The 24,041-nt window shown below is 61.3% G+C and overlaps 1 protein-coding gene across 1 annotated transcript in view; it reads right to left on the reverse strand.

Annotated features, from left to right (window-relative positions):
* Positions 1–24,041, reverse strand: part of SDK1 (sidekick cell adhesion molecule 1) — a 539,910-nt gene that overhangs the window by 39,202 nt on the left and 476,667 nt on the right. Inside the window, exons 33-36 of the mRNA XM_059896610.1 lie at positions 21,344–21,445; positions 4,835–4,950; positions 2,682–2,868; positions 831–968 (exon numbers count right to left, since the gene is read on the reverse strand). Of these exons, the coding sequence (XP_059752593.1) occupies positions 831–968; positions 2,682–2,868; positions 4,835–4,950; positions 21,344–21,445 (543 nt within the window). The remainder of the gene's footprint in view (positions 1–830; positions 969–2,681; positions 2,869–4,834; positions 4,951–21,343; positions 21,446–24,041) is intronic.

A 24,041-nucleotide genomic window follows, 5' to 3' on the forward strand; every position in this document is an offset into this window, starting at 1 on the left:
GGTGCCCCTGGCTCCACCTCGGTCCCATGTCACTGGCCCTGCGGCCGCCCGGACGACTGGCATCGCCCCCTCCCTGCAGGCCCCGCGTGACCGAGCCTCTGTGGGCCAGTCTCGCCTCGGACGCTGGGCGCCTGGGCCCTTCCTGTCTCTCAGCGCCTGCCCCCGCTCCACGCCCGACGCTCTCACGCGGCTCCGCTCTCTTTTTCATGGCGCTGATCACTACCAGACTTTGTGTGTGTGTGTGTCTGTTTGTGTGTTGCTCTCTCCTCCCTGGTGCACAGCTCACTGCACTCAGGAAAGCAAGGATCTCGTTGAACGGGTCAGCTCAGATCCCAGCTTCCCTGGATCCACAGACTCCAGCATCTAGAACGGCACCCGGCACACAGCAGGTGCTTAAAACAGACTTGCTGAGCGGAGTGCCCTGGCAGTCTAGTGGTTAGGACGCGGCACTTTCACTGCGGTGACCCGGGTTCAATCCCTGGTGGGGAAACATCCCGCAAGGTGCGGGCCAATCCCTGCCCCGCCCCGACACGATAAACAAACAAAAACCTCACTGAGTAAACGGAAGAATGAAGGCGGCCCCAGGGGAGCACCCGAGGGAAGCGTCCGGGCCCCGTTGCCCACGTGGCTCCAGCTCGTGGCACCCAGGGTGGGACGAGCACTGAGATCCCAGGCGCAGCAGGAGAGGCGGGTCTTGGGTGATAAAGAGGCCGGGTCAGGGGCCCGGCGGAGAGGGCCGTGTGGAACCCTGGACGCGCTCAGCCGGTTCACCCGCCCCTCCCGGCGCCGCGCCGGGTAGACAGTGGGTGTCACGCAGCCGGGAGGCTTACCTTGGACAGGCGCTAAGGGCTCGTACACCACTCGGTAGCCCTGCAGGACGCCATTGGCTGCCGTGGGCTCCCCCCACGAAACGTTCAGCGTGGTGGAGGTTACTTCCGAGAATGCCAGAAAGCTGGGGGTCCCGGGAGCTGGAGGACAGGACAGAGAGGACGCTCGCCGAAGCCCCTTTACGTCACCTACGTACGTGTCTGCGCCTCCGCGCGGAATACAGATCTTATTAGACGGTGTCTTCAACTTAGTGCAGTCACAATGCCGTGGATGAAGAGGAGATTTATCGATCATCTCCGAACTTCCCAGGGTCAATCAGAAACTCACACCCTCCCAAGAAGAGGAGAGAAAACGGCAGTGTTTAAACACAAAGGAGCCTGAGAGATGCAATGGCAAAGGCATAAAAACGAATAATGGATGGAAACAGAAAATGAAGTGCAGACAGCGCCATCTTCTAGCACCTGCTGGAGGCTTCCACGGGCTCCAGTCCTGCTCCTCTGGGGAGGGGTGGGCTCTCCCCTCCCCTCCTGGGGGGCCTCCGAGGACACCCCCGCACGCTGGTCCTCATCTGACAGCCCACAGGCGCCCGGCCACCTCACTGTCCCCCTTGGTCTGGAGGTGGGGGAGCTCACACGCCACCCTGAGCTGGAAGAAGCTCCTGGCAGATGCAGAGGCAGGCTGTGGGGCCAGGGAGGACGCCGACCCCGCCCGCGGCTCCCGTCTGCCTGGGCCCCGTGGGAGGGCCGGGTGGGTGCTGGCACCCAGAGCTGCCCCTGCCCCGGTGGGCACTGACGCCCCCCTAGCTGGGTTCCCCTCCGTGCTCAGAAATGCCCACTGAATCGGCCCCCACTTGCCCCCTTCCGTCCTCCCCTGTCCTTGGGGGCCCTTTGGCCCTGTGACCCGCCAGGCCCGCAGCGTCCGAGGGCCTCCACCTCCTACCCTCGGCCCCACAGGTCCGCCCAGACCCTTCCCGCTCAGAGGCCACAGACGGCCCCTCCCGGGCTGCTGGACGGGCCCCGAGGACGCAGCCCCTGCAATCCGGTCATGGGCATCTCACAGGGGGCCTGACGCGCAGCAGGCCCTGTTCCCGGGAAGGCTGAACCCACAGAAGTCTGGGGAGCCCTGAGCCGGTGGGTCTGTGCCCCAAGGGCTCCCTAACTTACATTGCCAGCCTTCCACTCCCTGCATCTCAAGAAGGCCCCAGAGCTCCCGGGACCCAGGGCCCAGCCGCCGTTCCCTCGGGAAGCCTGGTCAGCCTCAGGAAGCGCCCCAAACCGCCAGGGACTCTGAGAGTCACCAGGAGAGTGAGTGAGCGGCTCAGAACGCACCCCAGATGGGGAGAGGGGGCCACAGGCAGTGTGACCCCCGGCAGGGCAGCCCGGACCCGCCCTAGGACCCGCGCGGGGCGTGTGTCTGAGAGACAGCCTGCCAGCTGCTTCCAGGGGTCTCTGTGGCCCAGAGGCCCGGGGGGCCGACACTGCGGCCTGGGCTCAGCACGTCAGCACACAAGGAGCTCCCCCTGCCCCGCGCTCTGGACCCTGAGAGAACCCCCCGGGGGCCTGGAGCAAGTCCTGCCGGTGACAGACGAGGCCCTGTGCAGATGGAAGGCCGGCCCCCCACCGCCGCACGCTGCTCACACTGGTGAACGCTTACGGGAGAGCTCCACGCAGCAGGCCTGGGCTGGGCGCTGGGGACACCACGTGAATCGGACCCAGAAATTCCCAGCTACGCGGGATCTGGCTCACAGGACAGGCAGAGCGGAGCGCCGAGGGAATGGAGAGGGCGGGTCGGGGAACAGCTGCAGGCCAGGGGGGTGACCCAGGCTGCTGAAAGGAAACACACTGTCCTCCTACCGGCCTGGTGGGTACGGCCCTGCCGGGGGTCACTCCTGGGCCCGTCTCCAGCGGCGTTGAAGGCCGAGATGCTGACCAGGTACTGGGTATGGCTGGTGAGGTTCTTCAGCTTCGCCGTGGTCTCGGGCCGGAACAGCACCCGCATCTTCTCCGTCCCGTTCTGGCTGTCCGCCTCCCAGTAGTAGATCTGCCAGAAAGAGCCAGAGGCTGGAGGCTAGCGTGGGGGGGGAGGGGTGGCGCCCCCTCTGTTTCTCAGCCTGGGGACAGGTGGCCACTGAGCCAGAGGGGACCTGAGTGCTCCCGGGGGCCGAGCTGTGCTCTGCAGAGTCGGGGGTGGCTGAGGCCAGGCCAGGGTGGACGGGGCCTGAGGATGGAGGTGGCATTTCGGTGGCATCTCCTTCGGCTGCCAGGAAAGTGCCTTTTCTCTCACAGGGCTGGCTGTGGGGGCCCTGCCCCTTCCCCCCAAGCTTCTGGACAGCAGGGAGACCCATCTACCCCCTGCTCCAGCCTGTGGGTAGAACAAGCCCCCAGCTTCTACCCTACGCTCCCACATTTTCTTTTAAGGCTGAGATCGAAGGCTTGGATCAATGTGACCCAATACTCCGGATGTTAAAACAGCCAAAACTAACGTGGAGAAGAACCACGTAGGGCTCAGCCCTGTTGGAGCAGCCCTTGTTTCTCCTGGGTTCCGTTTCTCCTCGTCTAGTTTTTAATGCGCTCGTGGGCGAACATGATGCCGCGCACAAAGGTTGGCTCGGGTCATCAGACCTGCTCCCCTAGACAGCTGGCCAGGTCATCAGACCTGCTCCCCTAGACAGCTGGCCAGGTCATCAGAACTGCTCCCCTAGACAGCTGGCCAGGTCATCAGAACTGCTCCCCTAGACAGCTGGCCGAGAACCACTGCCCAAGCCAGTGCCAGCCAGGCCACCCAAAGACAGCCCCAATCCACGGATCCACCTCGGCTCTGTGGGCCTACAACAGGCCAGGCCGTGAGAGCCGCTGGCCCACGCACAGAGCAGCTGAGGCTGCCAGGCTGCGCGGGGCCCGGGGCCTGCTTTCCCACGCCCGCAAGCCTGGCCAGGCCGGAGCGGAACTGGCGGGTGAGCCTCGCTATATCCACCTGCAAGACGCAGTTCGGCTTCTGCTCTCTGAACTGACCAGATGAGATGCTCTGCTTGAACAGGCCTTACTAACTTGAGATCAATATCCAAGTTCAACGTCTCTATCATTAGGAAATTAGGAAACATGTTTTGGACATACATAAATAGCACCTTGCCTCTGGGCTCAGGGGACTTTCCGTTACCTCATTAATCACTGCAGGTGCCCTCCCGTGGAGGATGGTATTTATTTTCACAAAACACCTACAAATGTCATTTTTAAAGGGACATTTAATTGGTCCAATAGTCTTCAGGGTAGGCTAGCCCATGGAGTCTGATGAATGATCAACTTGGGCTCAACAGACCAGACAAGGAAATTCACTCTGGAGGAAGGTGGGGAATTTTCAAGGGACGGCACTTCAGGACGGTTTTAGCTGGTCTCACGGGGTCCGAGCCCCCTACGCAGGGGTGATGCTGGAGGTAGAACACTGCGGGGGGCTTCCTGCCCCACCAACTCTGTGTCACTGTTCATCACCAGATGCTCGGACTGCAACGGGCTGCTGCCTTTCTTGGATCCCACCTCTGGGATATTTAATGGGGAATCATGACAGGTCAGTGTAAGGGTTCTCAAAGTGAGGTTCCCAGGAGCACGCAAATCCTTGGGCCCCATCCTGGACCTACCGAACAAGAGACTCAGACCCAGGGCAGGGCTGGGGTGGGGGGAACTCTCTTGAATGCTTCCCTTTTACTGTCAGCAAAGGCAGTGGAGACTCCCAGAGGGGGTGCAGGGGGAGGTCTGCGCGGGGAACTGGGCCCCGCTCTCCCAGGCCAGAGGCAAGGTCAGGCTGAGCCCATTCCAGCCGCTCGGCGATGCCCGGGGCTCTGGGGGCCGAGGGTCCGTCGGCGCGAGTCAGGACGGGAAGCAGAAGGGCAGGGTGAGCCGAGGGCGGCCAGGGTCCCAGCGGAGCCCTTGGGAGATCTGGGGATTCAGGCCGCTGACCCTGGCCCACAAGTGACCTGGAAGGAAGAGCCAAACCAAGCGAGAGAGCGCCTTGCCTTGTAGCCCTGGATGTTCCCGTTCTGGCTCTCGGGCGGCGGCGGGTCCCACGTGACCTCCAGCTGGCTGGCCGTGAGTGGGTTCACCTGCACGTGCTGCGGAGCTGTGGCCGGGGCTGCGGAGAGAGCAGCGGGGTCCGCTGAGAAGTCCCGAGACCCTGCCCTGGACCACCCAGCTTGTATGCCAGCATGACCGCAAACCCTTCTCAGAACCACGCTTTTAAATGCAGGAAATGAAATCTGGAGAATCCCAAAGAAAACCGATTATATCGAGACACGGCAGAGCTTTGGAAAACAAAGGTGTGATACAGTAACCCACGTGCTTGTGACTGAGCCCTGAAGTCAGGCTTAGAGCTGCTCTAGCGACGGCTCTGAGGTCAAGCGGGATGAGCGGGGACGGCGCAGTAACAGCCAACCTCGCCGCGACGGGGGCACACCCGGGGCCCTGCCGCTGAGAGAGTCCCAGGCCCCACTGATGCGGCACTGGTGCGTCGCCACATTCATAACCGAGGGAGATGCTAAGTTTCAGGTGGAACTCGGAGAAAATAAAGGCATTTGTGGGAGTCACCTGGCGGCCCAGTGGTTAGGATTCTGCGCTTTCACTGCCGAGGGCCTGGGCTCGATCCCCGGTCAGGGAACTACGATCCCACAGGCCTCGCGGCCAAAAATAAATAAAGAAAGGCATCTGTGTTCCCACCACGAGTCCCGGATCCTGGGGTACGAAGCCCTGCTCCAGGTGGAGCTGACGGCTGCAGACCCGGGGCTGCCCCTCCTCGGGCACGGAGCACAGAGGCCACAGCTCCGCGCCCCGCAGGAGAACCCAGTCCCACTCCTTCCCTCCCAACCCCGAGGGCCCCCGGGTGCTGTGTGGGTGTCAGCAGGGCCACACTGTGCAGGTCAAAGGTGAAAGGTGACTGACAGGACGCCGTGGCCGTGGCCTTGCAGGCAGCCGTGGGTAGGTTGGGAACGACGCAGAGGACGCACGTGTACATTTGGGGACATTTCTCCCCGCCGGCCGGTCTGTCCTCTGCCTCCCAGGAGCTACTCCTTCCTCCCACCTGGGTCACCCCTCCCCCGGTGAACTCCACGCTGGGCTGGACCCTGGGGCGCTCCACGGAGCTGTCGGGGACATAGCTGCAGGGGCAGGGCACCAACCCAGCACCCTTGCCTTCCGCGGCCCCGCCTGCGGCCCGGGCGCTGCCTCTTGCCTCAAGTCTATTTAGGGCCATGAATGGAAAGGACCACACGTCAGCGTCGGAGGGAGGCAGCCCAGCTCACAGTCTCTCTGGAGAGAGGATGACCTCCTTGAGGCACCCCTCCCCCGCGTCTTCCCCTCCCTGCTTCCCCCCCCCCCCACCAGTGTAGAATAAAATAGTAATTAACACCCACTCAGCCTGACACCAACTATTTATTTTGTTCTAACTGTGTGGCTCCTGTATTATCGCTACCCACCCTGCCGTTAATGGAAATGTTAATAACCCACACCAGGTTGTTGTGACAGATGCTTGGCCTCATTATCAGAAATTCTTATTTACCGCTCCATTAAACAACAGAATCACACAAAAAAACAATTCAATCAAAACTAACTGGAGGAATTTTAACAGCCACATTAATAATCCACAACATAAATAAAGTTAATGTCTTCTGCCTGTTTGCCATGGGCGACTCGATCACAAAATTACTGTTGTACGATTAAAATGTGAAAGGCAAAATTGAGCACAGCCATTACCCTGGTGGTGGGTTAGGACCATCTGTGTGTGGTCGCCCCAGTGCCCCAAGTTTCCCTCTCGAAGCACAGCCAAACCCAGGGCGCACGACGGCTCTGGGGTCGACACGGGCTGGACAAAGCCTCCCTCCACCGCCACCCCTGGTCCCGTCCTGGGCGGCTGAGCCCCACGCGCTGTCTCCATGCCCCCCAGCTGTCCTACAGCACAGCCCCTTCCGGTAACAAAAATGCTGCAGGTGACAAGGACTTTTGTGATGCTAACACAGCAGGGGAGGGAGAAACCCACGTGAACACAGAGCAAAGCACGCCGGTTTCAAGACTTAATTTTTTGGCTCCTGAGATCCTCGGGGTCTCTACCCTGACGGGAGACCCTGACTTGCAGGAAGGCCGTCTGTCTACACCCCCAGTGCAACCCTCTTCTGTCATGAAGGTGCTCAGTTTGGAAACCGATGGCGTGTCTGATGGGTCGTGATCCTGTTGTTCTCCACCCTCAGCATCTGTGGAGTACGGCGCCCACGAACATCAGCTCAGAATGCTGTGTTAAAAGGCATGAAATTAGTTTTTAAAAGCACGCTGGCCCGGCCTGGCAGTCCCTGGCGTTTGCTGATACGCAGATTGCCCACAGACAGCACTGGAAGGCGGGTGCAGGGTTAGGGCGCAGATCGGAGATTCTCTCCATCCGGTGTCTCGGCCCAGGCAGACGACGCTGTCCCACAGCTGTCACCCACCGGCCTTGAGCGATCGCTCCTGCCACCGCGGCCCCAGAGAGAGGGCCGGGCAGGGCGGTGATAGAGAAGCTTCCTGGACTTCTGGGGGCTCCATGCACCTGACACAGTAGTGGAATCCCAGCGATTTCTGGAATCTTCTGGGATTCTGGCTGAGCGCTGGGAGAGGCCCTGCAAAGCTGGGTGCTGTGGGCTGGACTCGGCGGGCGGGTCCCACGGAGCAGGGAGGGCAGCACTTTGTCTAGCTCGCTCGGGCCCTGGGCGGGCTTCTCTGGCCCCGACGTGGCCATCAGGCGTCAGGGACACACGGCGGCTGCCCTGACCCGGTGTAGGCTTGCTGCTGACAGGGGGGCGCTGGCTCACGGGCTCCTGGCTCTGCGTCCCGCAGACCCTGGGCGGCCCTGGGCTCATCGGGGCGCCCACGTCAAGCTTTCAGAACCTCTGCTCCAGGGAGGCAGCTGCGCAGGCAGCCGTGGGCTCAGACCACGGCAAGGAGAGGAAACGACACCTCAAAGGCATTCGGTAAACAGCCGAGGCTGGGAGGGCAGGGGCTTGTCAGCTGCTCGGGTGGGACCGTTCACCATCCGGCCCCCGCTCGCCCGCTCACTCTGCCCCCATGGCGCGGCGGGGGGCGCCCACCCACCCTGCAGACAGTCCTCCCCGAGGGAGCTGCACGCCTCCCTCTGACACTGGTCTGGCCGACGACAGGGGAGCAGTAGTTACATGCAGGTCCGGCCCTTCCCAGCAGGAGCTTCTAGACCGTTCCATGGCGCCGACCTCTCCCCACACCCAGACCAGCGGGGCCCCCAGAGGGGCTGATCCCCATCTGTGTCTGGGAGCACGAGAGACGTAGCTGACCGTGAAGGACAGGGACGCGAGAGAGAAAACACACGGGTGGTGTTTCAGGCGCTGAGACTTGGGGGTGATTTGTCGCCACAGAGCAACTTCGCTGACGTTTTCCTGTATATCAACCAGGCCCTCGGCTTAGCTCGGAGGAGCGGGTGGACACAAGGATGCAGAAGACAGGTTCAACAGGAGACATCATTCACAGCAGTCATAGTACCAGGTAGAATGTGAGGACAGGGTCAAAGGGCCATGAGGGGTCACCTCTGGCTGGGGGACGTGGGGTTGTTCCTGGAAACAGAACATCCAGCTGGCTCTTCAGGAATAGGGGGGTTCTACCATGGGACTGTGGGCCGGGGAGGCGGGGATGGAGGAGCAGTGGAGAGCTGGGGGGCAGGGCGTCTGCCGGCGACTCGACAGACGGGCGTCCGGGGGCTGGAACTGCTGTTGAGGGACCAGGCCAGACCGTGCTCGGTTTTGACTTTCACTCTTTGTAAGCCATTGATTTATTACTTGGGTAGAGCAAGATTTTAACTGATAATCTGAGGATCATTGTTAATGTTTTAATATAATGAAATAAGTATTTCTTTATGTGATTTTTAAAAAACTGTACATTCATCAGTTCACTTTAATTACACCAACACTTCTCTGGTCAAACACTCTTTCTGATCTCCTGTCAAAGTGAGTAGGAAACAGAATTCTCGAATGTAATTCACCTTCTCAGCAAACTTTGCCAACACATCTGTTCCCCTAAGCGGGGATAACCGGCGGGGAGGGACTCCAGGTCTGGGTAACTGTGTGCCCTCTGAGTCCCCTCGGTCCATAAAGGAGGTTTACGTGGGTGGCGGGGCTTCGGCCCCGAGGCACAAGCAGCGACTCGGCCCAGGAAGGAAGGAGGGGGCAGATCGCAAGGACCCAGGAAGAAGCCACGTCTGGGCAGGCGTGCAGCCCCCTCCTCCTCCGGAAGAAGGCTGTGAGTCACTGCTGCCACCAAACGGGACGTCCAACGCCCGGTCACCAGGACGCCAGGCAGCTGTGAGCCCCGCCCACAGGAACTCAGGTCCGAAAATGAGCATTTCCGTTGACATTACAAAGTAATTTTTAACAGAGCTTACAACAGACAAAAGTGAGATCATATCTGATAAATCTGTAACGAACATGAGGGACACACACCACCCTTCTCTCAACCGACAGCCCCCATCTCTCCAGAACCCCCAGGACTTGTGAAGACAAACACAGTGGTGCTAACGTCTGCTGTAACTCCTGGTTAACGTAGGGATCCGTCAGTGGGATGTGAACGGCGCTGACGCCGATACCGATGGTGATCCCTTCATACCAGGGGATCAGGCACCTCTTCCAAACCCTTCATCTGGGCTCACTTCATCCTCATAACCTGGGGTGGTGGGTACAAGTCACTGCCCATTACACGGACGGGAAGACTAAGGCCCAGAGAGATCCGGTAACCTGCCCGAGGTCACACACTCAGCAAGCGTGTGGATTCGGCCTCGTACAAACCCAGGCAGCTTGGCTCTGAGCCTCCCTCCCTCCCTCCCAGGGGAATTCCTGGGGCCGGGGCAGGGGTAGTGAGTGGGGTGGGTGGGTAGGGGGGGCAGGGAATTCAGCCCCACGTGCCTGGGTTCCTGGAGCAGCCCCCTCGGACCAGCACATCTCACCCCAGCTGCCGTCCTCCCCTCCGAGCTCCAATCCCCAGCCTGTCCTCCATCACCTCACTGCTGAGCCAGAAGCAAAAACAACTCCCAGGAAGCTTAGCAAGAAGAATCCGGAAACTGGTCACAAAAACTATTTTCAAAAAAATCAATGCCATGTACTCCAGGCTATAGAAACCATAGCTGGGAGGCTGTGGAAGAAGCCCTGGCTGGCGAGTTTAAGGTCTGGGCTCAGCTGGTGGGACTTGGGACTCTGTTCAATCTCTGAGCCGCAGTTCCATTGTTCGTAAGATTGGAGAAAATATCAGACGTAAAGGGTTTTCGAGCTGAAATGAAATGGGTGGTGTGAGCGCAGAGCAAGGCCCGGCCAGGGGCGCGTGGTGCCCTCAAGCTCGTCCCCGAGGTGACCTCTCTGTCCAGATAATCGCCCGAGGGTTTATCTGGGCACTGGGCACATAGGGCACTGCTCCTATGTGGGCTCTGTCCCTGTAGAGACGGTAGGTAATCGAGTCACCATGCGCTGACACATCTAGATGTCCGTCTCCCTGGTGGTTCCCGTATGAACCGAGAGCAGCCCAGGTGTGTCACCATGGATCCTGGTTACAGCTCCAGGGACCCCACTCCCGGTGCTCACAGCCTCACGCGATCCTTCTGACACGTAGGATATGGCAGACGTGGTGGGGTGGGCAGTCTCCTGGAGGCAGGTCAGGGCGCCTGAGCCGCCCCTCCTGCTGGTGCCCCCTCCTGGCTCCTCTCACCCCCACCAGCTCCCTCTAAGGAAACCAGCCTGTATGGTGATGCGTCACAGAGAGGTGGCCAGGCGAGGACCTCGGGGAGGCCTCTGCCCATCAGCCCAGGAAACGGGGTCCTGCGCACAACCACCTGTGAGCTCAGAAAGGGGCCCTCCCTGGTCGAGCCCTTGGACAGCGCTGCAGGCCTGGCGACACCTTGTGAGAGACCCAAGGTAGAGGACCCAGCTAAGTTGAGCCTGGATTCCTGACCCACAGACTCTGCGAGGTTGCAGGTGTGTGCTGTCTGAGCAGCTACGTTGGGACAATTTGTTACGCAGCAGCAGATAACTAATACACCCCGACCAGTGTGAGCTCCTCAGGGAAAGCACCCAGCCCAAGGCCAGACTGCACGCTCTGCGCTGCCAGAGGCTGGCTGGAATTCGGTGTGGCCCCTGTTGCAAATGCAGGATTTCATGGTGTTCCAGCGAAACACCCTCTGTTAAGGTCAACATGTCCTCTTAACCAGCCCAGACCCAGCTGTGGCCTTGGCCCCATGAGTTTGCACAGGAAATCTAGGATAAACTCCTTGCCTTTTCACTGGTGGATGTCCTGGCAGAATTACAGAATTCTGGAGCAGTGCAGGAGCTTGAGTGGTTCTGATTACAGGTGCCTCGGACCAAGGACGGGGTGAGTTAACGAGGACTCTTAGCTCTGACAGAGCACGTTCACACATGTGGACAGAATTAGGGGTGCTCCAGCTGTGGACCAGGCAGCAGCAGCCCTAGGACGCCGAGCGTCCAAAGACTGTATTTTAAAAACAGTGGTTTCAATATGAAAGGAGGTGGAGGCCAGAGAGTTCCAGACTCATAAGAACAAGCATATTTTTCTTACAGATACTTCCGTGATAAAGGTTAGTGCCAAACAAATCCAGCATTTGGTTTCATCCAGCAGTGACCTTTGTTTTCCCATCATCACCACTGCTCACACCATCTTATCAGCTTAATCACTGCTACCACCGTTACGAGACGCAAAGTTAGAAGCCATTCAAGCAAACCAGCTACATTGCTCGTGACTGTTGTGGGTTTTCTTTTTTTCCCTCTTTGCCTGTAGAGTGAGTTTCCCATCACAGCAAGATCCAGGTCCTGACAAACCATGACTGTATTGTAGCCGACCTGGCCCGCATAACACAATTCACGGTCCCTAATTAACCAGTTGCATCCCATGCTGTAGGGAAAGGATCTTATTCTCATTTTCCCCCTTAGAAAACTGAGGCCTAGAGGAGTTAAGTCACTTGTCCCAGGACGGATTGGATTTGAACTTGGGTCTGCCGACTCTAGGGCCCAAGCTACTTCCCCAGGGCAGAGTTGGGAAGCTTTCCATAAAGGGCCAGGCAGCATTTTAAGCTTCAAGAGACAGAAGGTTTCTGTTGCAAGAACTCAACTCTGCCTTTGTATGTAAGGGAATGGGCGTCTCAATAAAACTTTATTTACAAAAACAGGCACTGGCTAGGTTTGGCCTGAGGGCCTGGTCTGAACCCTGCTCTACTAGGGTACAGACGGGTTAACCCGTTGATTTTCCACATTTTTGAACCCCGTGTCTCTCCGCTCTGATGCTGATTCCAGAGGGGCCTTGCTCTCTAAGAGAAAAACAGCTGCCTTGGATACAGTGGCCACACCGGTGCATCCCAGGACCCCTGACCAGCTAAGCATTCCTGGAGAACCCTCTGGAAACTCTGGTGCTTGTTTTTCTCATCTGTAAAACAAAGGTGACCTTTAAGCCCCACACCTCAGGTGTGGTGGGTCTGTGAGCCAAGGCAAAGGACACAAGCGGAGGTGGAGGGGGTCTCCCTCCAATTCCCACGTCCAGGTGCCATGGAGGCCGAGCTGGAGTCGGCCAGGGTCAGAGGTCAGACCGAGACCAGGGCTGAGAAGCACCCACTCGACTTGGTGATAAGAAGCTCCAAGGGCAGAGGGGCGGGAGCGGCAGGGTGGCCGTGGAGGAGAGAGCTGGGGTTGGGAGGAGTAGGCAGCTCCCTGGGGGTCTGAGTGCTGACTGGATACGGATTATATTGAGAAACTGTTATTAATTTTTCTGGGTGTGATAATGGCTTTGTGGTTATATACACATATTTTTGAAAGAGTTCTTTTAGAGACACATTAAGGTATTTTTGAATAAAACGATACAAGGTTTACAAAAAAGGACATGATGTCTGAGAACAGGGGAGCAGGAGGCAGGTGGGTGGCGAGATGGGGGAAGATGGTCACGGTGCCTGGGAGCGCACAGCCTTCTGTCTCCTAGTCCATCTACTTCAAACTTCCTTCATTTCCCCACATTAAACAACATAAGACAAATGAAAGCAAGCAGGTTCTTTCACGAAGAGCTGGACTGGGAAGGAGAGGCAAGAGCTGTCCAGCGTCTGGGGTGAGACCTGGGCTCGGGTGGGACACGGGGTCATGGCACGTCTGGATCCCCGGCTCCGTCCGTGCTGCTGGGAGCCCAGCGGGCGGTGTGAACACCCGACTCCGGGTGGCCGTCTCCCCAGCCGCCCACATGGAGACGGTGCCTCCTTGGGGTGGACGATCCAGTGTCCACTCTGCCTGCAAAGCTCAGCTGCAGCCCCGCTCCTGTTCACCCCGAGCTCTGTGACACTCAGAGGCCCACCCTGTGTGGCTTGACCCTGGATGGCCTCAGCCCCTTCCAGGACCCACGGGAGGCCATTTCCCTTCTGCCCAGAGGGCGCCCTCGTCCAGGGCAGGACTGGGGTCTCCCCGCCTTCAGGGGCCTAGCGAGGGGTGCGCTGCGAGCCACCGGTCGGGTGAACCGCGGGGTTCTCTGGAGACTCTGGCCGAGGACACGGACTCTGAATTTTGCGGCGTTTGCGATCCTTTCCAAACAAAGTGCTACGCGTTAGAATATTCCCTATAACCTTCCTACATCGATGGAAATAAAGTTAGGAATAATGTCATTTCTCTACCACTGCTTCCTGGGCTCCCGTGTCGGCTAGGAAAGGCCGGAACCCAGGCAGGGCGGCGTGGGGAGCCCAGGGGGCGTGAGAGGGATGCCCGGGTTTGGGGGAGCGGCTGACCCCACCGTGGCGGGAAGAACGCAGGGGGGGCCTGGTGCAGCCGAGGTGCTGCCGGGGGGGCAGACTGGGGCGGGGCCGGGGGCTCCCATGGGCCACTCACGGGAGCACATCGTGCTTCCCTACAGACACGGGGATGCACGGAGGGGAGGAACCGGAGAAGCGACGGGATGGGGTTTGGGCCCAGGAAAGATCAGTCCAGCGGGGCGTGGAGGACGGGTGGAGGGCGGCTCCAGAGGCCCCTCGGGCTCCCGCGGGAGGGGCCTGGGGGCCAGCTCACCCCCGGGGGGCCCTGCCCCGCCCTCTGTCCCAGCACTAATGAGGCCCTGCCAGGGCCAGTCGCTTTCCCTCCTGCCCACCTCCGGGGCCGCGTCTGACTGCTCTACTGGCCTAGTCCCGGGGGCACCCCGAGTTCTCGGCGCATCTGCTCCTGGTACCCCGCCCCCACTGCGCTTGCAGAGCGCTTGAAAACCAGCGCGGACACTGGGCTCCTTGTCTCCTTCCCCACGCGGGCCCCAGAGCAGGCGTCCTGGGGTCAGGGGTGCAGGGGAGAGAGCCCGGAGAGGCGGCAAAGGCCCAAGCGGTATCTTGCTATTCTCCCCAGCACGGCGAGGGGACGGGCAAACTCTGCACCCATCCTCCACCTCCGGGCCCCGCTGGAGACAGCACCTCGGGTGCTGGAGACGCCCCCTCCGCGGGAGCCCCGGGCTGCGCTCCAGGCACTGGCTCCTGGGTGTGCGCGCCGAGGGGGCAGAGCCCCAGGGAGACTGGGTGATGATCTCGGAGCGTCCCCTGTTCCTCTGGGAGATGGCGACAGCGACTCCCGCCTAAGTGGTGGTGCCGACACACGCCCGGCACACGGCAGGCTGTCCCCTGGCCGCCCCACCCGGCGATGGCCCGGGTACGAGTCCACGCCCCTACCCGCACGCAGCACCGCCGCTGAGCCCGCAGGTGAGGCTGGCCACTGAAACGGAGAGCACCTGCCCGCGCGTTTCATCCCTTCGTGGCCTGTGCTCCACGAGCAGTGCCCGGGGGACCCCCGGGGACAGGGCCCCGTGCACTGCGGGAAGGGAAGACGCGCTCACGCCTCTCAGACAAGCGCTGCTCACGGTGCGTCACACGCAGTCTCAGGCCAGCGCGCCTCCAACACCCTTTCTGTCCCCCGAGGCTCGAGGGCTGCCCTCGCTTACCACAAAGGGGGTCAGAAACACGTGGGATTTTCCCCTCGTCCCAACCGACGGTAATCACACACCTGGAGCCCGTACAAGACAGGTAGAACCCGCAAGCCTCGAGCAGTTTTTTGAGTCTTTAACGACAACCAAACCAAGAGTTTCAAGATACTTTCCTGTCTTCCGAAGCAGCGCGTACACCAAAGGCAACCCGGACGCCGCTCTGAAATGACTGAAGGGTCATAAATACTGAGTTTGCATGTTTGCCTGTTTTCCCGAAAATCGTGGACCCAGCGACACAGTCCGGACGTTCCACTGCCAACCTGAGCTTCCGCGGGCACATCCCACCAGACGCAGAGCGAGTCCTGGCTCCTTCGCTGAAGAACCGACAACGTCCTCCCTCCTGCTAGGTCTCAGGGACAGGGCAGACCTCGGCCCCGGGTCTAATCAGGGACGAGCCGCTGGGACATCTGGGATCACAGAACAACACAAGGAAACTGCGGGCTGGGGCTCAGACTGCACCGAGGGACCCACCAACTCCAGCAAGAGATGCGAAGGGAGAGACAGGCCAGTGCCATGCCGAAGGCCCTGCACGGGGACCTTCGTGATGGTGACATCCACGGCAGGAAGGTGATGGCCGACACTGGCCTGGGTCTCCCCCTCTGGAGCGAGGCTGTTCCCCTGTGAGGCTCGCGCACAGGTACCCCCACTAGCAGCCCGCTGGGGCCCCGGCCCCCCTCTTCCCGTGTGTCCAGTGAGAGCTGGAGCCCGACACAGCCACGCGGCCGCACACCGGGCCGCAGAGCCCACGCGCGTTTTGCTGGGCTGTGCGGAGTTCCCTCACCCTACACCCCAGACCCGCAGTCCTGGTCCCACGACAGTCTGTGAACATCAGGTGTGTCGGGGAGTCAGGTCCGGCCCAGGCCCAGCACTTGGCTGACTCAGTCGCTCTCTGGCCCGGAACTGCTCCTGCCCGACGGCAACCTGTCTGGCCAGACCCACCTTGGGTTCGCCCTGGGTTCCTTCTCCTCCGCCTGGATCGTGTGCGTCTCAGCTCTGCAGGTGGCATGGTTTGAATGTGGACAGAGTCCATCCGCTCTGGCTTTAAAACTGGGCCGAGGTTCAGGGGGAAGCGGGATGAACGGGGCCAGGGACCTCTCACCTTGGCCTCCACCCCGGCCCTCTTAGGTCAGGTGGCCGGGAAGGGAATCCACTAACAATCTTCGCCGTGACCTGTGACAGGGGGCCCCGGGTCCCGCGCCTCAGGGAATCAACCCCAACTCACGGGGGCTGTAGCGGCACCTCCAGGGACCGCGCACGTGGCCGGAGCAGGGGCCGCGAGCAGCAGACAGGCGAGCGCAGGGTGCAGCCCGGGGCTGCTGGTCCTCCGCAGCGGCTGGGATGTGCGGGTCAGGGCAGCCGCTGACGGGGTCCGGGAGGGGGTCCCTGCTCTACGAGGAGGGGTGCTGTCACCCCCTTTCCCGGGTGAAGAAGACGCCAGCAGGGTGGGAGGTGGCCCCTGTCTGCTTCCACGGTCCCCACCCCCAGAGCCGGCAACACATGCTCTGCCCTCATGGTTCCCTACAAGGCGCTCAGGGAAGGATCCGTTTTTGACCCAATTGGAACAAGAGCCCAGATGGAAGCCTCAGGCTTTGTTAGGAGGGGCTGGGTCTGCTCTGCTGCTGTCGGGGTCCCTCGTGGGGTCAGAGTCCCTGGGGATTCTCAGCCACCACGCCCCCCGAAAGGGCAGAGGCTGCAGGGCAGGCGGGAGCTGGGGCTGTAGGTGCCTCGGGCAGGAGCCCTCCCTCTGGGGTCTCCCCTCACCTCCCCGGGCCCCGGGGGTCTCCTCCCTCTGGGGTCTCCCCTCACCTCCCCGGGCCCCGGGGGTCTCCTCCCTCTGGGGTCTCCCCTCACCTCCCCGGGCCCCGGGGGTCTCCTCCCTCTGGGGTCTCCCCTCACCTCCCCGGGCCCCGGGGGGTCTCCTCCCTCTGGGGTCTCCTCCCTCTGGGGTCTCCCCTCATCTCCCCAGGCCTTGGGGGTCTCCTCCCTCTGGGGTCTCCCCTCACCTCCCCGGGCCCCGGGGGTCTCCTCCCTCTGGGGTCTCCCCTCACCTCCCCGGGCCCCGGGGGTCTCCTCCCTCTGGGGTCTCCCCTCACCTCCCCGGGCCCCGGGGGTCTCCTCCCTCTGGGGTCTCCCCTCACCTCCCCGGGCCCCGGGGGTCTCCTCCCTCTGGGGTCTCCCCTCACCTCCCCGGGCCCCGGGGGTCTCCTCCCTCTGGGGTCTCCCCTCACCTCCCCGGGCCCCGGGGGTCTCCTCCCTCTGGGGTCTCCCCTCACCTCCCCGGGCCCCGGGGGTCTCCTCCCTCTGGGGTCTCCCCTCACCTCCCCGGGCCCCGGGGGGTCTCCTCCCTCTGGGGTCTCCTCCCTCTGGGGTCTCCCCTCATCTCCCCAGGCCTTGGGGGTCTCCTCCCTCTGGGGTCTCCCCTCATCTCCCTGGGCCCCGGGGGGTCTCCTCCCTCTGGGGCACTAAGAGCTCTGGCCTTGCTGTCTTGTGTGATTCTGGTGTCGACAAGGCTGCGTTGCTTCCCTCCTTCCTTTCTGTCTAAATCTGTTCTTTTCCTCCTTCACTCCCCCAACATTTCAGAGTGTTTGCTGTGCTCCAGGCAACCACGGAGCCCCGAGGACCCTGGACACTGGGGTGAATGAGACGGGTCTTTGCATCACAGACAGGAGGTGCAGAGAGCAGAGCGGGTGGCGTGTTCCGGAGCAGAGGGGTCCCTAGTTCTGCCCAGGCCGGGGTCAGGGCGGCCAGGCCTTGAGGGGCTGGCCTTGAAGTTGGGCTGAGCGGAAGATTGGGGGGGTCTTCCCAGGGACTGGGGGAAAAGCAGGGGTTCCCGGCAGATGCGGCGCAGTGTGGGTGGGATGGCATATGTCCGGGGGAGAAGCCTGGGAGGTCTGGAAACACAGATGCGTCCCAGGCAGGAGGGCAGTCTTATCCTGAAGGTGGGGCCTGTCCTCCAGTAGTAAGTGTCCTGAAGGCCAGGATATGGGCTCCTTTCCGCTGTAGAACCCCGAGAACACAGAGCTGGGCCTGGAGATTTCACAGGGGCGGGGGCGGGGGTGGCTGGCACAGCAGTCCTGCTGAGGAACCCACAGACACATCTCCCAGAAGCAGCTCTGGCCCCTTGGAAAACTCTGCCACGAGTGCCGCACCGACAGCTAGAGCAAACACCCAGTCCCCTTCTGGCAGCACATCCAGATCTCCCCTGGGGATCTGGGGATCCCTCCTCCCATGCGGTCCCTGTGGTCCAGGTAGAGATGACATAATCCCCTGGCTTTGGAACCTCAGGCCATTGGCTACAGCAGATGGGCGTGTAAGGCAGGCTAACGGGGGCCAGTGGATTGCCACTGTAGGCACCGTAGAAAAAGGAGGCTCTCTTTCTGCTGCCTGAAGCTACAGGGCCACCTGGATGAAGAGCCCACCCCAGACAGAAGTGAGCTGAGAGGGGAGTGAAACCAAGGGGGGAACACGGGACCAGCCTGTTAGGGTGCTGGATCCAGCCATGCCTGAAGCTGTACCCAGGCTCTTCAACTTTTCTGTTATGTGAATTGATAATTGATTCTTTCAGCTTAAGCCTGTTTGGGTTTCTATCTCTTGCAAACTGGAGTCCTCACTAATGTATTATTTTTACCAATTTGAAATGCCTGGACTCAGAAATCAATCTCAATGAGAAATCTCCTAAAGACTACGCTTTCTCTCTGAGGTTAAAAGGATTTAAATATTACATATTTGGGCTGGAGGGGACCCAAAGATCATTAACTCTCAACCTCTCATTGTTCTGTAGATGGGCCAGACCAATCCAGTAACCACACAGGGTCTCAGTCACTCACTCACCACTTACTGACTGACCAGTCCAGGCATGTCCTGGACATTTATCCCACAGGTGGGACAGGCAAGCTGGGGGCAGAGCTGGGACAAGGACCCCAGTCTCCTCACTCCTAGCCCGCAGCTTTCCCCTCTGCACCACGGTCCTCAGGGCCAGGGCTCAGAGAGGTGAAGTAACTGGCCCAGCATCACACAGCCGGAAACCGGCCGAGCCGACACTCAGACGCTCAGGGCGGTCTAACTCGGGAAACCGTGTTGTTTCCAGGCTGTTTTCACATAAGTCTGAGCGTTTCATGCCGACCAGTGTGTGACATCATGAAGCGTCTGGCCAAGTGGGTGGGAATTGGTCCCGTTGAACTTCATCTTCTGCAGGCCTGGTTAGCCGCACCGCTCAGCAGCAGAACGAAACCGTTACAGGGGCCCTTGGGCTGTGAGAGGCGGAGACCGGGAGGGCAAAGGGTACGTGGCAGCCACGCTGGAGGCACTGCCATCCTCCTTTCAGAACATTCTCTGCAGCGTAAACACAGACGGCAGAGCAATGCGCTGAGGGCCGAACACCCGCCTCTGTGCCCCGGCCCCGCCTTCCGTGTCCCTGATGGAGTCTGTCGCCCACGCCGCGGTGGCAGAGCAATGGACAACCTCCTTCCATCCCTCTCCGCAGCCCCCCTTCCCCCCCCCCCCGGGGGGAGTCAGCACGGGGGCAGGTGTGTGTTGGGGGAGGGGCCCCCATGGAGGGGGCGGGAGCGGCCGGTGCCCTGCATCAGGGCCAGGCCACACGGGCTCAGCCTCAGCTCAGCACTTGGGAAAAACATCTGGTCCCCCCGAGTTCACAGCAGCTCCACCACAAACCCGAGAGGTGGAAACCACCCAGGCGTCCACTGACGGGACCACAGGTAAAGAAAATGTGGTGTCTGCGCACGGTGGACATGCCTACTGCACGAGAAGGAACAGAGTCTGACACCTGCTACAACACGGATGAACCCAGAAAACACGCTGAGCGAGAGAAGGCGGGTGCAAAGGACAAATGCGGTGAGTCCACGCCTAGGAGGTACCTAGACTAGGCAAACTCACAGACAGAAAGTAAACGAGAGGCCGTCTGGGGCGGGGGAGGGGAGAGGGAAGGGTCGGCCGACGGGCGAGGGGCTCCTGTTTGGGAAGATGAAGGAGCCTAGGGGAGACGGGGGAGTGGGCAGTGGCCACACAACAGGGGAATGTGCTTCATGCCCCTGAGCTGGACGCTTGCCAGTGATGAGGTCGGCACATTTCACGTTAACTGTGCTTTACCACAAAACAAACAAACAACAAACAAGCAAACGCAGAAGGAGATCCATGAACTGGGCACACCCCACGGTCGCCCGCTGGCTGGCTGCGGCCCCAGTGCCGGCCGGGTCTCCCGCCCAGGCTCCAGCCCTGTTCTCTGGACGTCTGCCCTGGTCCTGGGCCTGAGGCCCTGTCCGGAGCGCCCGGGCCCCCGCAGGTTGGGTCCTTTCCCTGGAGTGCAGGCTGGCGGTGCGCAGGGCAGCTCTGCAGGTCCCAGCTGGCCGGCCGTGTGCCCCTCAACCCAGTGGCACGAAGGCCCCCACTGATGCCCAGCGAGGGCCCAGAGTGCCTGCTCTGACGGATGGCACGCGCCACGTCCCCTCCCTGAAATGTCCCCTCCCTGCCACGTCCCCCCTCTGCCCGCGTGGGCTCTTCTGTGGCCAGGCCCACGTCCTCCTGGGACGCCTGGCCCCTGCCCCACCTGCTCCAAGGAACCTCCACCTGCCCCCAGACAGACTTCTGTGTAGAGGCCAATGCGACCTCCTGGTGGCTCACTTGGTTTATCCTCGCTTACACGAAAATACTGTGGGACCGTTCCAGAAAAGTCCTGCGAAGCTAGGCCCTCAGTGCTGATTGGTTCACAATGATAACCTCTCCAAATTGCAAAAGGTCACCTGATGTGTTCTGTGCGCCGGCCGAGTGACCAGAACCTCTGTCTTCCTGCAAGCCTGGGTCTCTGTCCTCAGAGGGATTCCAACCATCCTTCACCCTCCCAACTCCGCACCAGCAGATCTGAGCAGAACCCCCAGGCTATCTGCCAAGCTCTGAGGAGACGGCCGTCGGCGGGGCGGTGGGCGTCAGGGGCGGGGTCGCTCTGTGGGCCAGAGGGCAGGTGGCACAGCTCGCTGCAGGGCAGCTGGGGGCAGGCGCACTCTGGCCTCCACACAGGGCACGACGTCTCCCTGTGGGTTAGCCCCACAGAAGGGACGGTCCTTGAAACAAACCCAGGGGCCACCTCTTCCCTAAAAGGGGTACAAACATGGATCCACGTGGCTTTTCGAGACCTGGGAAGGGGCTGCTACAGATGGTCAGGCTGACTCAGCGCTGGGGCCACTGCCCGGGCCCAGCCAGAGACGGCAGGTGACAAACGTCCCCCCTCCACACACCGAGGTTCCCACACACCTAGGTTCCCACGGAGGTGACGGCATCGCTCCCCTAGAGCAGGTCCTGATAAATCCAGACGTCAAACACCCCTGAATCTCAAAAGCAAGACTTGGCCGCTCCCCCCGTCGGGACACCCAGCCCTTGGCCTCTTTCCAGCCATGACCGGAGGCCTCCTGCCCCCGCCAGCAAAGTGACCTTCATCGAGGCGGACGCTCCTGGCACCTGAGCTCCGGGCTGGGGGTGGGCACGGGACCTACCGGCCTCGCCGACGAAGACCTCCACGGGTGCGCTGGCCGGGCTCTCGCCGATGACGTTGTAGGCTGTCATGACCACTTCATAGCGCCGGTATTTCTTCAGATCTGCAAGGGCCAGGGGACAGGGGTCAGCTGGTGGGACCCCCTCCCTTTCTTAGAAAACTCCCTCCGTGAGCCACGCTGGGGGACCAGTGCCCCTTGAGGAGACGCGGGGGAAGAGCTCTTTCTTGCAGAGAGAGGTCTGCGAGGGGCCTGCCACCCTCTGTCCCGGCACTAGTGACACTCGTGAGGCAAAGACGCAACCCATCCTGCACTCAGGGAAAGGCGACGGCAGGCTCCTCTTCTGAGGGAAAGAAGCTAGGACACAGGGCCTGGCCCGGGCTTGCCTTTTGGTCCAGAATCTCTCCATAAGCGTAGGGACAGACGGAGTGAGACCCTGGTCCCGCAGGGCAGGCAGAACCTTGACCACCTTCAAGGGAGGGCCTGGGGGTCAGATCCGCTGCACCTCTGCTGAGCTAGCCGCTCGCTGGGAGGCACGATCTGCAGGAACCACGCACCCAGGTGGTCCGGCATGCACCTGGGGCCTCGGGAAAGCCACACAATGGAGAGAACCTTCCAGAATGTTTTGGCTTAGAGGTCAGCTGCTCTCACCATGTTGGCTAGTACAGAGCTCGTGCCTGGCTACCTGGCCTGGGCAAGGTGTCCGGATTCACATGCCATTTTCTTCCCAGGACACGGCCATTAAAACCTCAAAGGCCTCGGTCTGCCGATACGTGTACATTTCATGGTCAAGGTTCTGTCCATATGGTCCAGCTGTGCTGGCAGACAAACAACCAGGCTTCGTCTCAACCCCGGGGCTCGTGTGGCCCGGGAATCCACGGAGACACGCCAGAGTGGACGCTGCTGCGTGGTCGGGGCCTCCCCCCGGCCCCGTACTTCATAACCACGATTGGAGGGCCTGGATGAGACCCCGGGACGGAGCCCTCCTCACTGGGGCCGGGCCCGCACTGGACTCTTCACCTGGGTCCTCAGGGAGGTCACGTCTGGGGGAGTGCCCGGCCCAGGAGGGACTTGGCGGAGAGACAAGGAAACAACCAGGGAGCGATGGGTGGGGGGTGAGCGAGCACACGACGGATGGACGAGGTGATGCTTGGGGAGGTGGGACAGCTCCGTGAGCCCCGCCCCGGCTGCCAGGCTGGTCAGCTGGCCCAGGTGGTGGCGGGATGAAAGGGCATGGGCTGGTCAGCTGGCCTGCACACCTGGGGCCGGGGGAGGGCCGGCTCCCCCTCCCCCATTTATCCTCTTTCTAATCCAGCCACTTCTCTGTGCTGAAGTGAATCGCATCGGGGCCCCTTAGCCTTGCACTCGGTTGCTGAAACCCATCCCCAGCCAGGAATCCAAGGGGAAGCGGTTTGGTTAAAGAGGAACGGCGCACGGATGGATAAATTAATGGGGTGTGTGCATGCGGTGGACTGTCCCCCAGCCTCGAGAAGGAAGGAAACCCTGACGCTACAGCACGGATGAAACTAGAAGTGAACCCAGCAGACACAGAGGGACCGACACTGTGTGATCCCACTTCTGTGAGGTCCCTGGAGGAGCCAGGGTCACAGAGATGGAAAGCAGGGGGTGGGGACCAGGGGCTGGGGGAGGGGGAGGGGCCTCCGTCTTTCATGGGGGCAGAGTCCCAGTCTGGGAAGGTGAGGAAGTTCTGGAGACGGATGGTGGGGATGGTTGCCCAACAGTGTGAATGTGCTTAATGCCACTGAAAAATGGTGAAGATGGTAAATCGTGTGTTATGTGTATTTTACCACAATAATAAAGGGGCTTAAAAAATACGTCGAAGGAGCCAGAGAGGAGATCTGCCCGCTCTGCCTTTCCTCCTGTCCCAAACTCGAAGACCAGCTGCCGGTACCCCCACTCCCAGCCTCTGCTTCTAGAAGTTTCCTTTCCTGTCTCCCTGGCGGTTCCGGCATATTGCGAGGCAGTGTTGGAGGGGGAATTCCAGACACGAGAGCCACGAGTCCAAGCTGGCTTCCACTCGGACCCCAGAGAGGCCGCGCGGCGCGGCTGCTCCCGGTCACGCGGGCACACGGCTCCCGCTGAGGGCGGCGTCACTTACGCGTTAACTCGTATGTCGTTAACGTGGAGCTGCTGTTCACGGTCTGGAAGCTGCTCTGGGCTATTAGGGGCAAGCAGAGCAGAAAGGCGGTCAGCACGCAGGGAACAGCTCTTGCCATGACGGGCCGCAGGCGCGGAGCAGGGGCCGGGCCGGGAAGCCTCTGCGCCCCCCGCGTGGCGGGGCCCCCGTGCCGCCTGGCGAACCAGCCAGGCCCCCCGGCCCGCGAGGGGTGGCGTGTGCTCACCCCTCAGGTTAAACGGGTCAAGCGCGCACGTGGCGCGAGGCAGCGTACGCAGCGCGGGGGAGGCGGAGGGCGGCGTCTCCCGGGCAACGTCTTCACAGGCACCTCGTCGGGCTACCTGTGCTCAGGTGGGGCCCCGGGCTGAAGCGGACGAGGAGGCGACACACAGGGACCAGGGGCACAGACCCCACCGCGCCCTCTTACTCCACGGATCTGATTTTGTGACACAGCCCAGGGAGACGCGCGCTGCGGTCTGGACGTCAGCAAGGGACACCCGGGGTGACGCTGAGACTGGGGGTCACGACTGAGCCAGTCCTCCTCCTGGCGGGGCCGGGGCCGAG

This window comes from Balaenoptera ricei, chromosome 15, assembly GCF_028023285.1.
Source record: "Balaenoptera ricei isolate mBalRic1 chromosome 15, mBalRic1.hap2, whole genome shotgun sequence".
Classification (NCBI taxonomy): domain Eukaryota; kingdom Metazoa; phylum Chordata; class Mammalia; order Artiodactyla; family Balaenopteridae; genus Balaenoptera; species Balaenoptera ricei.